General features: G+C 46.4%; 1 protein-coding gene across 8 annotated transcripts in view; it reads left to right on the top strand.

The window, feature by feature from the left end:
• The window catches only part of JPT1 (Jupiter microtubule associated homolog 1), a 20,860-nt gene extending 5,412 nt beyond the window's left edge, over nt 1-15,448 (top strand). For 4 of the 8 annotated variants that reach the window (XM_025363909.1, XM_025363913.1, XM_025363912.1 and 1 more), the window contains exons 2-5: nt 1,911-2,053; nt 2,956-3,053; nt 3,937-3,955; nt 14,437-15,448. In XM_025363909.1, coding sequence (XP_025219694.1) covers nt 1,911-2,053; nt 2,956-3,053; nt 3,937-3,955; nt 14,437-14,585 — 409 coding nt within the window. In that variant the 3' untranslated portion in view covers nt 14,586-15,448. Of the gene's footprint in view, nt 1-1,910; nt 2,054-2,955; nt 3,054-3,936; nt 3,960-6,881; nt 6,884-14,436 lie in introns of all 8 variants that reach the window. The other 4 variants (XM_025363910.1, XM_025363906.1, XM_025363911.1 and 1 more) reach the window with 4 other exon arrangements.
• The last annotated feature ends 866 nt before the right edge of the window (nt 15,449-16,314 follow it).

Raw genomic sequence — 16,314 nt, 5'->3', positions numbered from 1 at the left:
AGGCCGGGCGCGGTGGCTCAAGCCTGTAATCCCAGCACTTTGGGAGGCCGAGACGGGCGGATCACTAGGTCAGGAGATCGAGACCATCCTGGCTAACATGGTGAAACCCCTTTTCTACTAAAAATACAAAAAAAAACTAGCCGGGCGAAGTGGCGGGCGCCTGTAGTTCCAGCTGCTCGGGAGGCTGAGGCAGGAGAATGGCGTGAACCCGGGAGGCGGAGCTTGCAGTGAGCTGAGATCCGGCCACTGCACTCCAGCCTGGGCGGCAGAGGGAGACTCCGTCTCAAAAAAAAAAAAAAAAAGAAAGAAAAAAAAGTATTTCCATAAAACCACCTGCATTTTCTGTTTTGAGAGGTGGCATGAGGAGTTAAATTGAGTTTTTCCAAGGAGGAGACAAATTGGTCAACCTATGGCAGGAAGATTTGGAAATGTTAAAAAATATATTACCATGTTGGAACAGAGAGCTATAGATGATGTTCAAAGGAATACTGACATAGACCATGCCATGGAATCTTCTACTTAATTTCTCATACTGACTTTGTCCTCATGGGTAGTTACTTAAGTTTATTGTGAGAATAGTGAGGTACAAGTATGTAAATGGCTTTTTAGTGAGGTTGAGATAGAAGAGACTATTATCAGCTCTTCTTGGGCTTCTAAATTGGTCAAGCCAACTTGTGTGTGTGTGTGTGCGCGCGCATGTACGTGTGCATGTGCGTGTAAATGCATAAATGATTAGAGATGGGGATCTTACTATGTTGCCTAGGCTGGCCTTGAACTCCTGGGCTCAAGCAATCCTCCTGACTCAGCTTCCAGAATGACTGGGACTACAGGGGCCTGCTACTGACCGTGCCCAAGTTATTTATCTAGTTGAAAATAAGAAGGAAGTGATTTTTTAAAAATATACATTTTTTGGCTGGGCGCAGTGGCTCACGCCTGTAATCCCAGCACTTTGGGAGGCCGAGGCGGGCGGATGATGAAGTCAGGAGATCAAGAGCATCCTGACTAACACAGTGAAATCCTGTCTCTACTAAAAACACAAAAAATTAGCCAAGCGTGGTGGCGGGCACCTGTCGTCCCAGCTACTCAGGAGGCTAAGGCAGAAGAATGGCGTGAACCTGGGAGGTGGAGCTTGCATTGAGCTGAGAGTGTGCCACTGCATTCCAGCCTGGGCGACAGAGCGAGATTCTGTCTCAAAAAAATATATATATATATTATTTACTTTTTACATTTTGAGACAGTCTTGCTCTGTCACACAGGCTGGAGTTCAGCGGTGGGAACAAAGCTCACTGCAGCCTTAACCTCCTGGGCTGAAGCGATCCTTCTGTCTCAGAGTCCAGTGTAGCTGGGATCACAGGCATGTGCCGCTACACTTGGCTGATTTTTAATTTTTTTTTTATAGAGACGGGGTCTTGCCATGTTGCCCAGGCTGGTCTTGAACTCCTAGGCTCAAATGATGATCCTGCTTTGGCCTCCTAGAGTGCTGGGATTACAGGTGTGTGCCACTGTGCCTGGAAACGATTTTTAAATGAATAATAACAAGAAATGCTTCTAAACTTCTTTGCAAATATATTCAGCCAAGCCCAGTAGAGTAAGGTGCATTAGGTCTTTTGCCATTTCCAAAAAGGGGACACCAACCAGGCTGTTATTTGTGATGAGTTCCATGCTGTTTGAGCTGCCTTGTGTGATCGATGACCTTATTACAAGTATTATAAAGCAGTACTTAGTATCTTAACATCTAGCATTGAATGTAGACGCTGATGGAGGTGATTCCTTTTCCTGTTAGCAGCTATCTGTTGTGGGGGTGAGGGAGATGAATGGGTGAGGAAAGTGAAATGAAAGTTGTCTGAAAAGATTTATGCCAAGAAATGTTTCAGTATGATCTGAAGTTGATGTTTTGCCATTATTTGTAGGGTTTTGCGGCCTCCAGGTGGTGGATCCAATTTTTCATTAGGTTTTGATGAACCAACAGAACAACCTGTGAGGAAGAACAAAATGGCCTCTAATATCTTTGGGACACCTGAAGAAAATCAAGCTTCTTGGGCCAAGTCGGCAGGTACTCTTGTTATCTGTGCTCACTGTTCAAAGGGATGGGCCCAGCATCAACAGCCACAGATGCAGCCTGGGCACCAACGTGTGCCCCCGCCCCGTGTCTAAAAAACAAAACAAAACAAAAATTAGCTGGTGGTAGTGGCAGTGTGCCTTTAGTCCCTGATACTCGGGAAGCTGAGGTGGGAGGATTGCTGAGCTTGGGAGGTGGAGGCTGCAGTGAGCTGTGATTGAGCCACTGCCCTCCAGCCTAGGTGACAGAGTGAAACCCTGTGTCAAAAACAAACAAAAGAAAAACCAACTACAGCTGGTTTTGAACTAATAACAAAATCTAGCTTAATGGTAATAAACAACAGTTTAGACTTAGCCTGAGAGGAAAGAAATGGGAAATACTGAGAGGCTATGTGATGTATCAGAGTAAGGACTGAAGTCAGACTGAGTTAATGTTTAAGTGATCAGCTTAACTTCCTTAAGACTGTTTCCTCATTTCATAATATGAGACCAACACATAACGTCAATTGCTGAAGTGTGTTTTTTTTTGTTTGTTTGTTTCTTTTGAGACAGAGTCTCATTCTGTTGCCCAGGCTGGAGTGCAGAGTGCAGTGGTGCCAACTTGGCTCACTGCAACCTCCACCTCCCGAGTTCAAATGATTCTCCTGCCTCGGCCTCCCAAGTAGCTAGGATTACAAGCATGCACCACCACGTCCAGCTAATTTTTATATTTTTAGTAGAGACAGGGTTTCACCCTGTTGGCCAGGCTGGTCTTGAACTCCTGACCTCAGGTGATCTGCCCACCTTGGCCTCCCAAAGTGCTGGGGTTACAGGCATGAGCCACCATACCCAGCCTGAAGTGTTTTGCTTTAGAGTTTTTCTATTGTATTTCTGAAGAAAGTATATTTTGAGTTTTAGGTGCCAAGTCTAGCGGTGGCAGGGAAGACTTGGAGTCATCTGGACTGCAGAGAAGGAACTCCTCTGAAGCAAGCTCCGGAGACTTCTTAGATCTGAAGGTCAGTGTGACAGCATGAGGCCAGAAAGGCTTTGAGGTCAATATGATTCTGAAATTTGTACTAAGAGTTTCAGTTCTCCCACTGGAATTTTACATTGATGTAGTTAGGAAAGGGACTGGGCCATATTGATAATGGAAGATGGATAGTAAAATCATAGAAGTGTGTTAACATGGTCTCAGTCTGTTTCTGTATCTCTTTTACCATTAGGATTTGTTTTATCTCCCATATTGATTTTTGGAACTTGTGGTTCTTTCTCACTTCCTGTGTGTCTCATATATAGAAGCGTTTCTGAGTTCAGGGGCTGTTTTTTTGCAGATACTGCTTTGCGTTGAACTCCAGGAGACTAGTGCTAGCATTACCATTAGTTGTGTCTGCAATTGAGTACTGCCACCAAGCCGCCCAGGGTGTGTGCTGCAAAGTGGAAAGACCCTGCCCAACTGAGCACTAAAGGCCTCAGAGCACAGTGAGGCGTCACCTGTCTGAGTGCCGAGAGAACTGGAGAAGGGCTTTGGAACTGATAGGGGTCCTTCCACAACTAGATGAGGGGAAAGGAGAGAGATGAAAGGATAGATTCACCAGTTTTCCATTCTAATAAAAGATCACTGAAATGCTAATTGGTGTTAGGTCATCAGAGGAAATGTTGGGTTTTTTTGTTTGTTTGTTTTAGATGTGGTACTGGCACTAGAGCAATTTATCATGCAGAATTTTTGCATAGCATTGTCCTAAGTTGGACAGAGGTAGCCGACTGACCCTGTACTTGATTGCATCACAATGAAATGTCACATTTGGTTTCCAGTAGATGTTAGCTGCTATGAACTATGACTGTTTTGTGTGTTCCAAAATTAAAATAGGAAGTAAATTTTTGAATTTTTTTCTTTTCTAGGGAGAAGGTTATATTCATGGTGAGTACTTCTGAAGACCAAATTTCTGGCTCTGTCCATGGTTTCAGGACAGATCTGAATCTTGATTTAAATCATGGGGAAAGAGATGGGGGAGTGAAACCTGGCCATGCTCCAAGTGTCGCCATACTCTGGGTGGAGAGGAACAAAAATGAAACTGGAAAGTTAGTAAACATGGCCACATTTTTAATCTGCCAGTAATGTGATCAATGCTAGAAATGTAATAGAAGGGAAAAAACAGAATTCTTTAAAATTACATATATTGGCTGGGCATGGTGGCTTACGCCTGTAATCTCAACACTTTGGGAGGCTGAGGCAGGTGGATTGCTTGAGCCCAGGAGTTCAAGACCAGCCTGGAAACATGGCAAAACCCTGTTTCTATAAAAAAGTACAAAAATTAGCCTGGCATGGTTACACATGCCTGTAGTCCAGCTACTCGGGAGGCTCAGGTAGGAGGATTGCTTGAGCCCAGGACGTGGAGGTTGCAATGGGCAGAGATCACACCATTATACTCCAGTATGGGTGACAGAGGGAGACCTTGCCTTAAAAAAATAAACTAAACCAAAATATATGTATACACACACATACATATTAATCAGGTCAGTATTTGTTACACTTAATGAGAACTTTTTTTTTTTTTTTTGAGACGGAGTCTCGCTCTGTCGTCCAGGCTAGAGTGCAGTGGCCGGATCTCAGCTCACTGCAAGCTCCACCTCCCGGGTTCACGCCATTCTCCCGCCTCAGCCTCCCGAGTAGCTGGGACTACAGGCGCCCGCCACCTCGCCCGGCTAGTTTTTTGTATTTTTTTAGTAGAGACGGGGTTTCACCATGTTAGCCAGGATGGTCTCGATCTCCTGACCTCGTGATCCGCCCGTCTCGGCCTCCCAAAGTGCTGGGATTACAGGCTTGAGCCACCGCGCCCGGCCTGAGAACTTTTTTTTTGAGACCAGGTGTCTCTCTGTTGCCAAGGCTGGAGTGCAGTGGGCAATCACAGCTCACTGTGGCTTCTTTGGGCTTAAGTGATCCTCCCACTTCAGCCTCCCGAGTAGCTGGGACTACAGGGGTACACTACCACACCTCGCTAATTTCTTTTTATTTTTAGTAGAGATAAGGTCTCACTATGTTGCCCAGGCTGGTCTCAAACTCCTGAGCTTAAGTGATCCTCCCACCTCAGCCTCCCCAAAGTGTTGATATTACTGGCATGAGCCACAGCGCCCAGCTGAGAGCTTTTTGTATTTATGTGGTTATTTATTACAGACTAGCCAAGTGCAGTATAGAGAAGAGGGGAAAGAGTAAAACAAGGAGGTTGATCTGTAACTATGAACAATCGAGATAACTCACACCAGCCAGAGAGAGCTTTTTAATATAAGCATTTCAAGCTCAGCTCACAAAGTTCATTTGTTTTTATAGGGAGGTGCTTATTCAGCAAGACATTGGTTACCCGCTTGGTGATTTTGTAAATGATGATTTAGGGGGCAGATGTAATTTTTCAGCTAACCATCCATATTACCAATTATAGGTGGAAATGAGCTGTGATCATTGACTTAATTATCTTAAATCTTGGAAGTATTTATTGGCATTTCTTTAATAAGTGCTAAAGAATTGCTGATGAATGCAAGGTTTATAAGTGTCAGGCAGTAGCAATCGGTGAAGTGCAGCAGTCACAAGGCCCTCTGGTCTAGACAGAGCAGCAGCTTCCTCTTAAGGCCTTTTCATACCCTTATGTTTTGTGGTGTGCTTACAAGGACACACAGAAAGGTTGAAGAAGCAGATTCCTCTCCTGCCTTCTACGCAGTGTTTTGTTTTTTGGTTGATTTTTTTTTTTGAGTTGGAGTCTGGCTCTGTCACCCAGGCTGGAGTGTAGTGGCAGAATCTCAGCTCACTGCAACCTCTGCCTCCCGGGTTCAAGCAATTCTCCTGGTTCAGCCTCCTGAATAGCTGGGATTACAGGCACGTGGCACCATGAGCCGGGTGCATGAGCCACTGCGCCCGGCCTCACAGTGTTTCTTGGTGGGGCTTAGAGGAGAAGCTTCTGAGCCTTTGGGAGCATTGCCTGGGTTCTTCCTTATAGGACCTGTTTAGGGGGAAAACACTCAGATGTGTTTTTCCTCTTTTTTCACACCACAACAATCAGCAACACAGAAGACACCTGTGACCAAATGTTGGGGGTTTCTCCCCACACACCAATCAGTGGACACCAGCTGGGAGTCCTCCAATCCAGTTTCTACACCCTCTACCAGAAGATAACCTCAGATTCAACAGGTTGAGGGTCAGTCCCACAAGACCGCCCCTTCCTTCCCATCAGTTGTAAGCCTGGGCCTCTGGAACTTCTGACTGACTGGCTTCAAGTTGGGGTTCCTGTGACGACTCCTATGGTTTTAATTTGCTAGAGAGGTTCACAAAAAGAACTTAGGGAAACATTTATGTTTACAGGTTCATTATGAATATATGATACATATATTTTTCATTTTTTTTCTAAACTGAATCTTGCTCCGTTTCCCAGATTGGAGTGCAGTGTCGCCCTCACAGCTCACTGCAACTTCAAACTCCTGAGCTCAAGCAGTCCTCCTGCCTCAGCCTCCCGAGTAGCTGGGATATACGTGTATGCCACCATGCCTGGCTAATTGTTTTTCTTTTTTGTAGAGATGTGGTCTCACTATGTTATGTTACACAGGCTAGTCATGTGATCCTCCCGCCTCAGCCTCCAAAAGTATTGAGATTACAGGCATGAGCCACTGCACCTGGGTTTTTACGAAGGATATTTGAAAGGATACAAATCAACAGCCCGGTGAGGGGATACATGGGGCCTAGTAAGGAAAGGTCCCAAGTGCAGGAGCTCCCATACCTTGGAGTTGGGGTGTGCCACCCTCCTGGCACATGGATGAGTTGTTGCACCTTCCTGCCAGCTTCCACATGTTCAGTTATCTAGAAGTCCTCAGAATCCATCCTTTTGGGTGTTTTTTTTGAGTTTTAAGACTGGGTTTTGCTCTCACCCCGGCTAGAGTGCGGTGGTGTAATCATGGCTCACTGTAGCCTCCACCTCCTGGACTCAAGCAATCTTCCCACCTTCGCCTCCCAAAGTGAGAAACCATGCCCAGCCCCTTTTGGGGTTTTTTTTGAGACGGAGATTCGCTCTTTTGTTTTTTTTTTGAGATGGAGTCTCACTCTGTTGCCCAGGCTGGAGTGCAGTGGTGCGATCTTGGCTCACTGCATCCTCCGCCTCCCGGGTTCAAGCGATTCTCCTTCCTCAGCCTCCTGAGTAGCTGGGATTACAGGCACCCACCACCACACCCAGGTAATTTTTTATTTTTAGTAGAGACAGGGTTTTGTCACGTTGGTCAGGCTGGTCTGGAACTCCTGACCTCAGGTGATCCACCCTTCTCGGCTTCCCAAAGTGCTAGGATTATGACTGTGAGCCACCGTGCCTGGCCAAGTTTCACACTTTTTGCCCAGGCTAGAGTGAAATGGCATGATCTCGGCTCACTGCAACCTCCGCCTCTTGAGTTTAAGCAATTCTCGTGTCTCTGCCTCCTGAATAGCTGAGATTACACATGCACGCCACTACACCTGGCTAATTTTGTATTTTTAGTAGAGACGAGGTTTTACCATGTTGGCCAGGCTGGTCTTGAACTCCTAACCTCCAGTAATCCACCCGGTTTGGCTTTCCAAAGGGCTGGTATTACAGGCATGAGCCACCATGCCTGGCCCCTTTTGGTTTTTTATGGAGGCTTCATTACATAAGCATGATTGACAACTGTACAGAAATGTGATTAGACAAAAGGTTTGATTTCATACCAGTGGACTGAACAAGGAGACTCAGAAGGCCCATCTGTTCAGATTCTTGGCCTCTCCACGTAGCATTTCCTCCTCCAGGGTATGGAGCAGAACCCTCTGGCTTGAGGGTCTTTTGACCTGCCATCAGATTACAGTCCTGCCCTGGGCTGATAAAAGGAGGACAGAAGGTCACAAAGAGATTCTGTTTCCTGAGGGCTGTTCCTGAGGCTTAATGCACCCCATTATAACAAAAGACTATATCAAGGGCTATGGGAGTTACTGGCCAGTAGCCATGGACGAAAACAGATTGTGTGTGTATATTTTCATCCATGTATGTATACGATATCATAGGACCAGTTACTTTTGCATTGGACCGAAGATGTGTGTATTAGTTACTGTTTGTGTTCTATTTGTACCGTTCTGGAAATACTTCTGGAGGTAAAATCTAGGTTTTTTTGATTCCACTGCTTGCTTCCTTCCTTCTTCCCTCCCCTCCTTCTTTGACGGAGTTTCGCTCTTGTTGTCCAGGCTGGAGTACAGTGGCACGATCTTGGCTCACTCCCGCCTCCCGGGTTCAAGTGATTCTCCTACCTCAGCCTCCCTGAGTAGCTGGGACTACAAGGCCCGCCACCACGCCTGGCTGATTTTTTTTTTTTTTATTGGTAGTAAAGACAGAATTTCACCATGTTGGCCAGGCTGGTCTTGAACTCCTGACCTCAGGTGATCCACCTGCCTCGGCCTCCCAAAATGCTGGGATTACAGGCGTGAGCCACCAGGCCCGGGTGTTTCCACTGCTTTCTATATTCTGAATACTTTCACTGTCAGACCTTATTTAGCAAGACTCAGGTAATCTTTATTCAATTATTTTGGCCAGTTAATATAACTAGAAGTTGGGGGAACCTGGAGAAATATGTCGACAATGTGTCATTAGTCCTACCACATAATTAATAATCTGTTCCCTGTTCAGTCCCCCTCACAGTTTTGTTTTTGTTTTTCTGAGACAGTCTTGCTCTGTCACCCAGGCTGGAGTACAGTGGTGCGATCTCAGCTCAATGCAACCTCCGACTCCCAGGTTCAAGCGATTCTCCTGCCTTAGCCTCCCGAGTATCTGGGACTACCAGTGTGTGCCACCACACCTGGATATTTTTTGTATTTTTAGTAGAGACGGGGTTTCGCCATGTTCGCCAGGCTGGTCTCGAACTCCTGACCTCAGGTGATCCACCCACCTTGGCCTCCCAAAGTACTGGGAGGCATGAACCACTGTGCCCAGCCTCGCTCAACTGATTTAATTTTTAGCAGACACGGGGTTTTCACCACATTGGCCAGGCTGGTTGCAAACTCCTAAGTCCTTTCTTTTCTCCCCCAGTGGTTACCTGTTTTTGTTTTTTTCCTTTTTTTTTTTTTTTTTTTTTTAATTGAGCTAGATCTGTTGCCCAGGCTGGAATGCAGTGGCACGATCTCAGCTCACTGCAACTCCACCTCCCAGGTTCAAGCGATTCTCCTGCCTCAGCTTCCCGAGTAGCTGGGATTAGAGGCATGTGCCACCACACCTGGCTAATTTTTGTATTTTTAGTAGAGACGGTATTTCACCATGTTGGCCAGGCTGGTCTTGAACTCCTGACCTCAGGTGATCCCCCTGCCTTGGCCTCTCAAAGTGCTGGGATTACAGGTGTAAGCTACTGTGCCTGGCCTTTTTCCTTTAAGTTTTTGACCTGATATATTCTGTGTTGTTGACTGCTGCAACTTTTAGTTCATCTGTCTTAAAATGACAAGGGGCACAATAATATTTTTTCTTTATAGAGACAGGTTCTTACTGTTGCCTAGGCCACAAGTGCAGTGGTACAATCGCCATTCACTGCAGCCCTGGCTTTTGGGTTCAAGCCGTCCTCTTGCCTCAGCTTCCCTAGTCGTGGGGGCTACAGCTGCATGCTGCCACGCCTGGCTCATTTTCGTAGTTTTGTTTTTGAGACAGAGTCTTGCTCTGTTGCCCAGGCTAGAATGCAGTGGCATGATCTCAGCTCACTGCAGCCTCCACCTCCTGGGTTCAAGCAATTCTCCTGCCTCAGCCTCCTGAGTAGCTGGGATTACAGATGCCCGCCACTGTGTCCGGCTAATTTTTGTGTTTTCAGTAGAGACGGTTTCACCATCTTGCCCAGGCTGGTCTCGAACTCCTTACCTCGTGATCCACCCGCCTTGGCCTCCCAAAGTGTTGGGATTATAGGCGTGAGCCACCGCGCTTGGCCAGTTTTTGTAGTTTTCGTAGAGACAGGGTTTTGCCATGTTTCCCAGGCTAGTCCTGGGTTCATGTTGATCTTCCTGCCTTGGCCTCCCAAAATTCTGGGATTACAGGTGTGAGCCACTGTGCCTGGCTGGGGTACAGTAATAAGATACATCTAGAGGATGAAAGGTCAACCCCAATTCAGTTTAAGATAGATTCCCTTTGGATGTACAGGAAGTTTCTTTTACCTCCTGGGCTATTAAACGCAGGAATGGCTACAGGAATGACTTTGGAGTTTCCGTCTTGAGAAATCTTTTAAGAGGGAGAAGGTCCCAGCAGTTCAGGCAGAGAAGTCTCCCTGACTGTGGGCAAGTTAGATGGTCGGCTGTATTTCTTCCAGTTCTGATTCTTGGATGCTTACAATGAATCATTTCTATTCAGATAGAGGTGTCTTTGTTCAGTTATCTTACTGATGTGCCAAATAAGAGAGACAAGTTAGGAGTGTCTAAAATGTATATTTTGGTAGAAATAATTTCATTTGAAGCTTTTTTTTTTTTTTTTTAAATTCAGCAGACAAAAGCTTTCTGTGTCAAATTGGTATAAAAGTTTCTAAACATTGGGCTGGGCACGGTGGCTCATGCCTTTGGGAGACCGAGGTGTGCGGATCACGAGGTTAAGAGATCAAGACCAGCCTGGCCAACATGGTGAAACCCTGTCTTTACTAAAAATACAAAAATTAGCCACGCGTGGTGGTGCGCGCGTGAAATTCCAGCTACTCGGGAGGTTGAGGCAGGAGAATCGCTTGAACCCGGGAGGTGAAGGTTGCAGTGAGCTGAGATCGCACCACTGCACTCCAGCCTGGCAAGAGAGAGACTCCATCTAAAAAAATAAATAAAAGTTTCTGAACACTTACTCTCAATTCCTGTACTTACCTCATTATAGGCTGGAAACGAACAAACCTCCCTCCTCTGTGACTGGAGTATTTCTGACTGGACAGACATTTTTTTTTTTTTTTTTTTTTGAGACGGAGTCTCGCGCTGTGTCACCCAGGCTGGAGTGCAGTGGCGCGATCTCGGCTCACTGCAAGCTCCGCCTCCCAGGTTCAGGCCATTCTCCTGCCTCAGCCTCCGAGTAGCTGGGACTACAGGCGCCCGCCACCACGCCCGGCTAGTTTTTTGTATTTTTAGTAGAGACGGGGTTTCACCATGTTAGCCAGGATGGTCTCGATCTCCTGACCTCGTGATCCGCCCGCCTCGGCCTCCCAAAGTGCTGGGATTACAGGCTTGAGCCACCGCGCCCGGCCTAACAAAGCATCAAAAATAAACAAATAAAATAAATGTCCAGTCAGAAATAGTGCAGCCACAGAAGAGGGAGGTTTGTTTGTTTCTAGCCTGTAATGAGGTAAGTACATGAATTGAGAATAAGTGTTTAAAAACTTTTTTTTTTTTTTTTTTGTTATAAGACAGAGTCTTTCTGTTGCCAGGCTGGAGTGCAGTAGCGTGATCTTGGCTCCCTGCAACCTCCACCTCCTGGGTTTAAGCGATTTTCCTGCCTCAGCCTCCTGAGTAGCTGGGATTACAGGCGTGCACCACCATGCCTGGGTAATTTTATATTTTTAGTCGAGATGGGGTTTCTCCATGTTGATCAGGCTGGTCTCGAACTCCTGACCTCAGGTGATCCACCCGCCTTGGCCTCCCAAAGTGCTGGGATTACAGGTGTGAGCCACCACGTCCAGCAAGAATATATATTTTTAGTTTAAAGACCTCTTCTTGGCTGGGCACAGTGGCTCAGACCTGTAATCTCAGTACTTTGGGTGGCTGAGGCAGGTGGATCACCTGAGGCTATAACCCCAGCTACTTGGGAGGCTAAGGCAGGAGAATTGCTTGAGCCAGGGAGGCGGAGGTTATGGTGAGCCAAGATCGCGCTACTGTACTTCAGTCTGGGTGACGGAATGAGACCCAGTCTCAAAAAAAAAAAAAAAAAAAAAAAAATTCCATTAATATAGGAGCGTTATTAACTGCCCTTACTGCATTTTCAGGCAAAAGGGCTTCTATGAAATATTTGTACAAATATCTTAGAATTTGCAACTTAATTTGATTGGTTCATACTGAAATAAACTTGCTATTAAAAAGAAAACTAGGCCCGAGTATGGAGGCTCACACCTGTAATCCCAGCACTTTGGGAGGCCAAGGCAGGTGGATCGCCTGAGGTCAGGAGTTTGAGACCAGCCTGGCCAACATGGTGAAACCCTGTCTCTACTGAAAATACAAAAAATTAGTCGGGCGTTGTAGCGTGCACCTGTAATCCCACCTATTTGGGAGGCTGAAGTAGGAGAATTGCTTGAGCCCAGGAGGTGGAGGTTGCAGTGAGCCAAGATCGCACCACTGCACTCCAGCCTGGACAACAACAGCGAAACTCTGTCTCAAAAAAAAAAAAAAAAAGAAAACTAGGCAGTGGCTTAATGCCATAATCCCAGCACTTTGGGAGGTCAAGGTAGGCAGCTTACTTGAGGCCAGGAGTTCGAGACCAGCCTGGCCAACACGGCGAAACCCTGTCTCTACTAAAAATACAAAAATCGGCCGGGCGCGGTGGCTCAAGCCTGTAATCCCAGCACTTTGGGAGGCCAGGACGGGCGATCACAAGGTCAGGAGATCGAGACCATCCTGGCGAACACGGTGAAACCCCGTCTCTACTAAAAAATACAAAAAACTAGCTGGGCGAGGCGGCGGGCGCCTGTAGTCCCAGCTACTCGGGAGGCTGAGGCAGGAGAATGGCGTAAACCCGGGAGGCGGAGCTTGCAGTGAGCTGAGATCCGGCCACTGCACTCCAGCCCGGGCGACAGAGCGAGACTCTGTCTCAAAAAAAAAAAAAAAAAAAAAAAAACAAAAAAAAAAAAAACAAAAATCAATCAGGCATGGTGGTGTGTGCCTGTAATCCCAGCTACTCGGGAGGCTGAGGCAGGAGAATTGCTTGAATCTGGGAGGCAGAGGTTAAAGACCCTGTCTCCAAAAAAAAAAAAGAAAAAAAGAAAACTAGGCTGTGTGAAGGGTGAAGGTGGCTCATGCCTATAATCCCAGCACTTAGGGAGGCTGAGATGGGAGGGAGGATACTTGAGCCCAGGAATTTGAGACCAGCCTGGGTGACATAAGGAGACTCCATCTTTTAAAAATAAAAAAAATAGCCAGTTGTGGTGGTGCACACCTATAGTCCCAGCTGTATGGGAGACTGATACAGGAAGACTGCTTGAGCACAGGAGTTTGAGGCTACAGTGGGCTGTGATTGAGCCACTGCACTCCAGCCTGGGCCACAGAGTGACACCGTGTCTCAATATCCCTCACCACCACCCCCCGCAAAAAAATTAAAAATAAAAAAATATGTCAACTATTAAATTCTTAGTAAACATTTTCCTTTCATAGAAAATACAGAATTTTTGCATTCACTTTTCACTTTGAATCAGTGTTTTTTCTCGGTTTGGAAACAATCCTGACGAGAAACAATTCGTTTGGAAAGGCTGGATTGTTCCAGTTTTTTTTGCGGTCAGAGAATTGGATAAATAGCCTATGTCATGGGATAATTACTATAAAGAAGTGAAGCTTGACAGTGAAGTGAGAGATTTGAAAAAATACAGTTAATAAGCAAGGTGAATTACTACCCTGTTTGTAAATATGGATACATTTTCTTTTTTTTTTTTTTTTTTTGAGACGGAGTCTCGCTGTGTCGCCCAGGCTGGAGTGCAGTGGCGCGATCTCGGCTCACTGCAAGCTCCGCCTCCCGGGTTCACGCCATTCTCCCGCCTCAGCCTCCGAGTAGCTGGGACTACAGGTGCCCGCCACCACGCCCGGCTAGTTTTTTGTATTTTTAGTAGAGACGGGGTTTCACCATGTTAGCCAGGATGGTCTCGATCTCCTGACCTCGTGATCCACCCGCCTCGGCCTCCCAAAGTGCTGGGATTACAGGCTTGAGCCACCGCGCCCGGCCGGATACATTTTCAAGAGTGAAAAAAAGGAAGTTGATACCATTTATGTTAAATGTAACCAAAACATGTTGCATGTTACCTGGTTAAATGTAAATAAATATACATAAAACAAGTGGACTAGAAGGCTGCACAGGACTTGCAGTGGGAGCTCTGGGAATAGTGAGAGCCTGACCCACCTGGAGCTGGAAGGGGCCAGAGAGCTAGAGTTCCCTGTTCTTATTTAAAAATCTTCATGTTCTCATGTATTTGTGTAATTTAGAAAAGAATGTAAACAACAGATATGGGAAAGATGAACACTGGTGAATTCTGTGCAGTGGGAGCGTGGCGGGTGACAGATATGGGAAAGATGAACACTGGTGAATTCTGTGCAGTGGGAGCGTGGCGGGTGACTGTTATTTTCTTTATACTTTTAGGTATGTTTCCAACCATCAAACCAAAAACAAACAAAAAAGATCCTTAATCTTAACAGGAAATAGCTGTCGTTATGAGTGTTATTTCTATTCCCTGTTTTCATAGAAAATGTGGACACAGACTTGCCAGGCAGCCTGGGGCAGAGTGAAGAGAAGCCGGTGCCTGCTGCGCCTGTGCCCAGCCCGGTGGCCCCGGCCCCAGTGCCATCCAGAAGAAATCCCCCTGGCGGCAAGTCCAGCCTCGTGTTGGGTTAGCTCTGACTGTCCTGAATGCTGTCGTTTTGTCTGTTTTCTCCATGCTTGTGAACTGCACAACTTGAGCCTGACTGTACATCTCTTGGATTTGTTTCATTAAAAAGAAGCACTTTATGTACTGCTGTCTTTTTTTTTTTTCTTTTTTTTTCTTTTGAAGAACAGGTTTCTCTCTGTCCTGACTCCTGGGTCTGTGGGCCGTGGCATGAGTGTTTTCTAGTAGTAGATTGGAGGGAAAGCTTTGTGACACTTAGTACTGTGTTTTTAAGAACAAATAATTTGGTTCCAGATGTGTTAGAGGATCTTTTGTACTGAGGTTTTTAACACTTTACTTGGGTTTACCAAGCCTCAACTGGTCAGACCATGAACAGTCCCCAGGCACCGTTCCTGCCAGGCCTCAGCACAGGGAGTCTCTCCACAGAGCCGCCTTGGTGTTGCCCTAACTTGCCAGTGGCCTTTGCTCAGAGCCTCCTCCTGTGCCATGTGAACAATGAAGAGGCCTGTGCCTCATGCCTTGCCGCCTGCAAAGCAAAGAAACTGCCTTTTATTTTTTAACCTTAAAAAGTAGCCAGATAGTAACAAGACTGGCTGGCTGATGAGCAGAGCCTCTGCTCTCAGGCAGAGGAAGGCTTGGATGTACAATGAAACTGACTGGAACTAAGAGCAGTGAAGCAAGGGAGGCAATCACACCGAAGTGGGCCTTCATTCAGGAACGGGATCCCACAGGGGTGTTTTTTTAAATAACTTGATGCTGTGTGCATGATGCTGGTGCTTGACCGTGAAAGGAAAGTCTCATCCTTAAAATGTGTGTTGTATTTCACAATCCTGGACTGTTGCTTCAAGTAAACAATATCCACATTTTGAAACATTGTGTACTGTGTCTTCTTTTTGAGATAGTTTCAGTGTTCTCTCTGGTTAGATGCTTTTCTCTTTGTCACTATAAATCCTGCCCACTGATTGGATGAGTCATTTGAAGTTAAATAGCCAGATGTGCCTGTAATTAGCTACTTGGGAAGCCAAGGCAAGAGGATGCTTGAGCCCAGGAGTTTGAGGCTATCCTGGGCAACATAGCGAGACCTCCTTAAAAAACAAACAAAAACAAGTTAAAACAGATGAAGACCCAGGGAGAAGTGGGTTTCTTTCTGAAGAAGTCTCTAAAGTAGGTTAGACTCTTCTACCTCCCCACTGTTCTGGGCAGTAACATTTTAAAGTGTTCTCCAAGACTGGGCAACATGGTGAAACCTCATCTCTACCAAAAATAGCCAGGTGTGATGACACACGACTAGTCAGGAGGCTGAGGCAGGAGGATTGCTTGAGCCTGTGAGATCGAGGCCGCAGTGAGCCACGATCGCACCACTGCACTCCAGCCTGGGTGACAGCAAGACCCTGTGTCAAAAAAAGTGTTCTCCAACTTTAAATATGTGGGGATTTCTCCCCACCAGCAAGCAAGCAGTTCTGCAGTGGATACCAGCTAGATGTCCTCCAATTTTTTTTTTTTTTTTTGGATACAGAGTCTTGCTCTGTCGCCTAGGCTAGAGTGCAGTGGTGTGATCTCAGCTCACTGCAGGCTCTGCCTCCCGGGTTCACGCCATTCTCCTGCCTCAGCCTCCACCGTTGCTGGGACTACAGGCCCGCCACCTCGCCCAGCTAATTTTTTGTATTTTTATTAGAGACGGTTTCACCGTGTTAGCCAGGATGGTCTCGATCTCCTGACCTCGTGATCCGCCCGCCT

Source organism: Theropithecus gelada, chromosome 16, assembly GCF_003255815.1.
Source record: "Theropithecus gelada isolate Dixy chromosome 16, Tgel_1.0, whole genome shotgun sequence".
In the NCBI taxonomy this organism is placed as follows: Eukaryota; Metazoa; Chordata; class Mammalia; order Primates; family Cercopithecidae; genus Theropithecus; species Theropithecus gelada.
The sequence above is the reverse complement of the archived record's forward strand: the minus strand, read 5'-3'. Positions and strand labels throughout refer to the sequence as shown.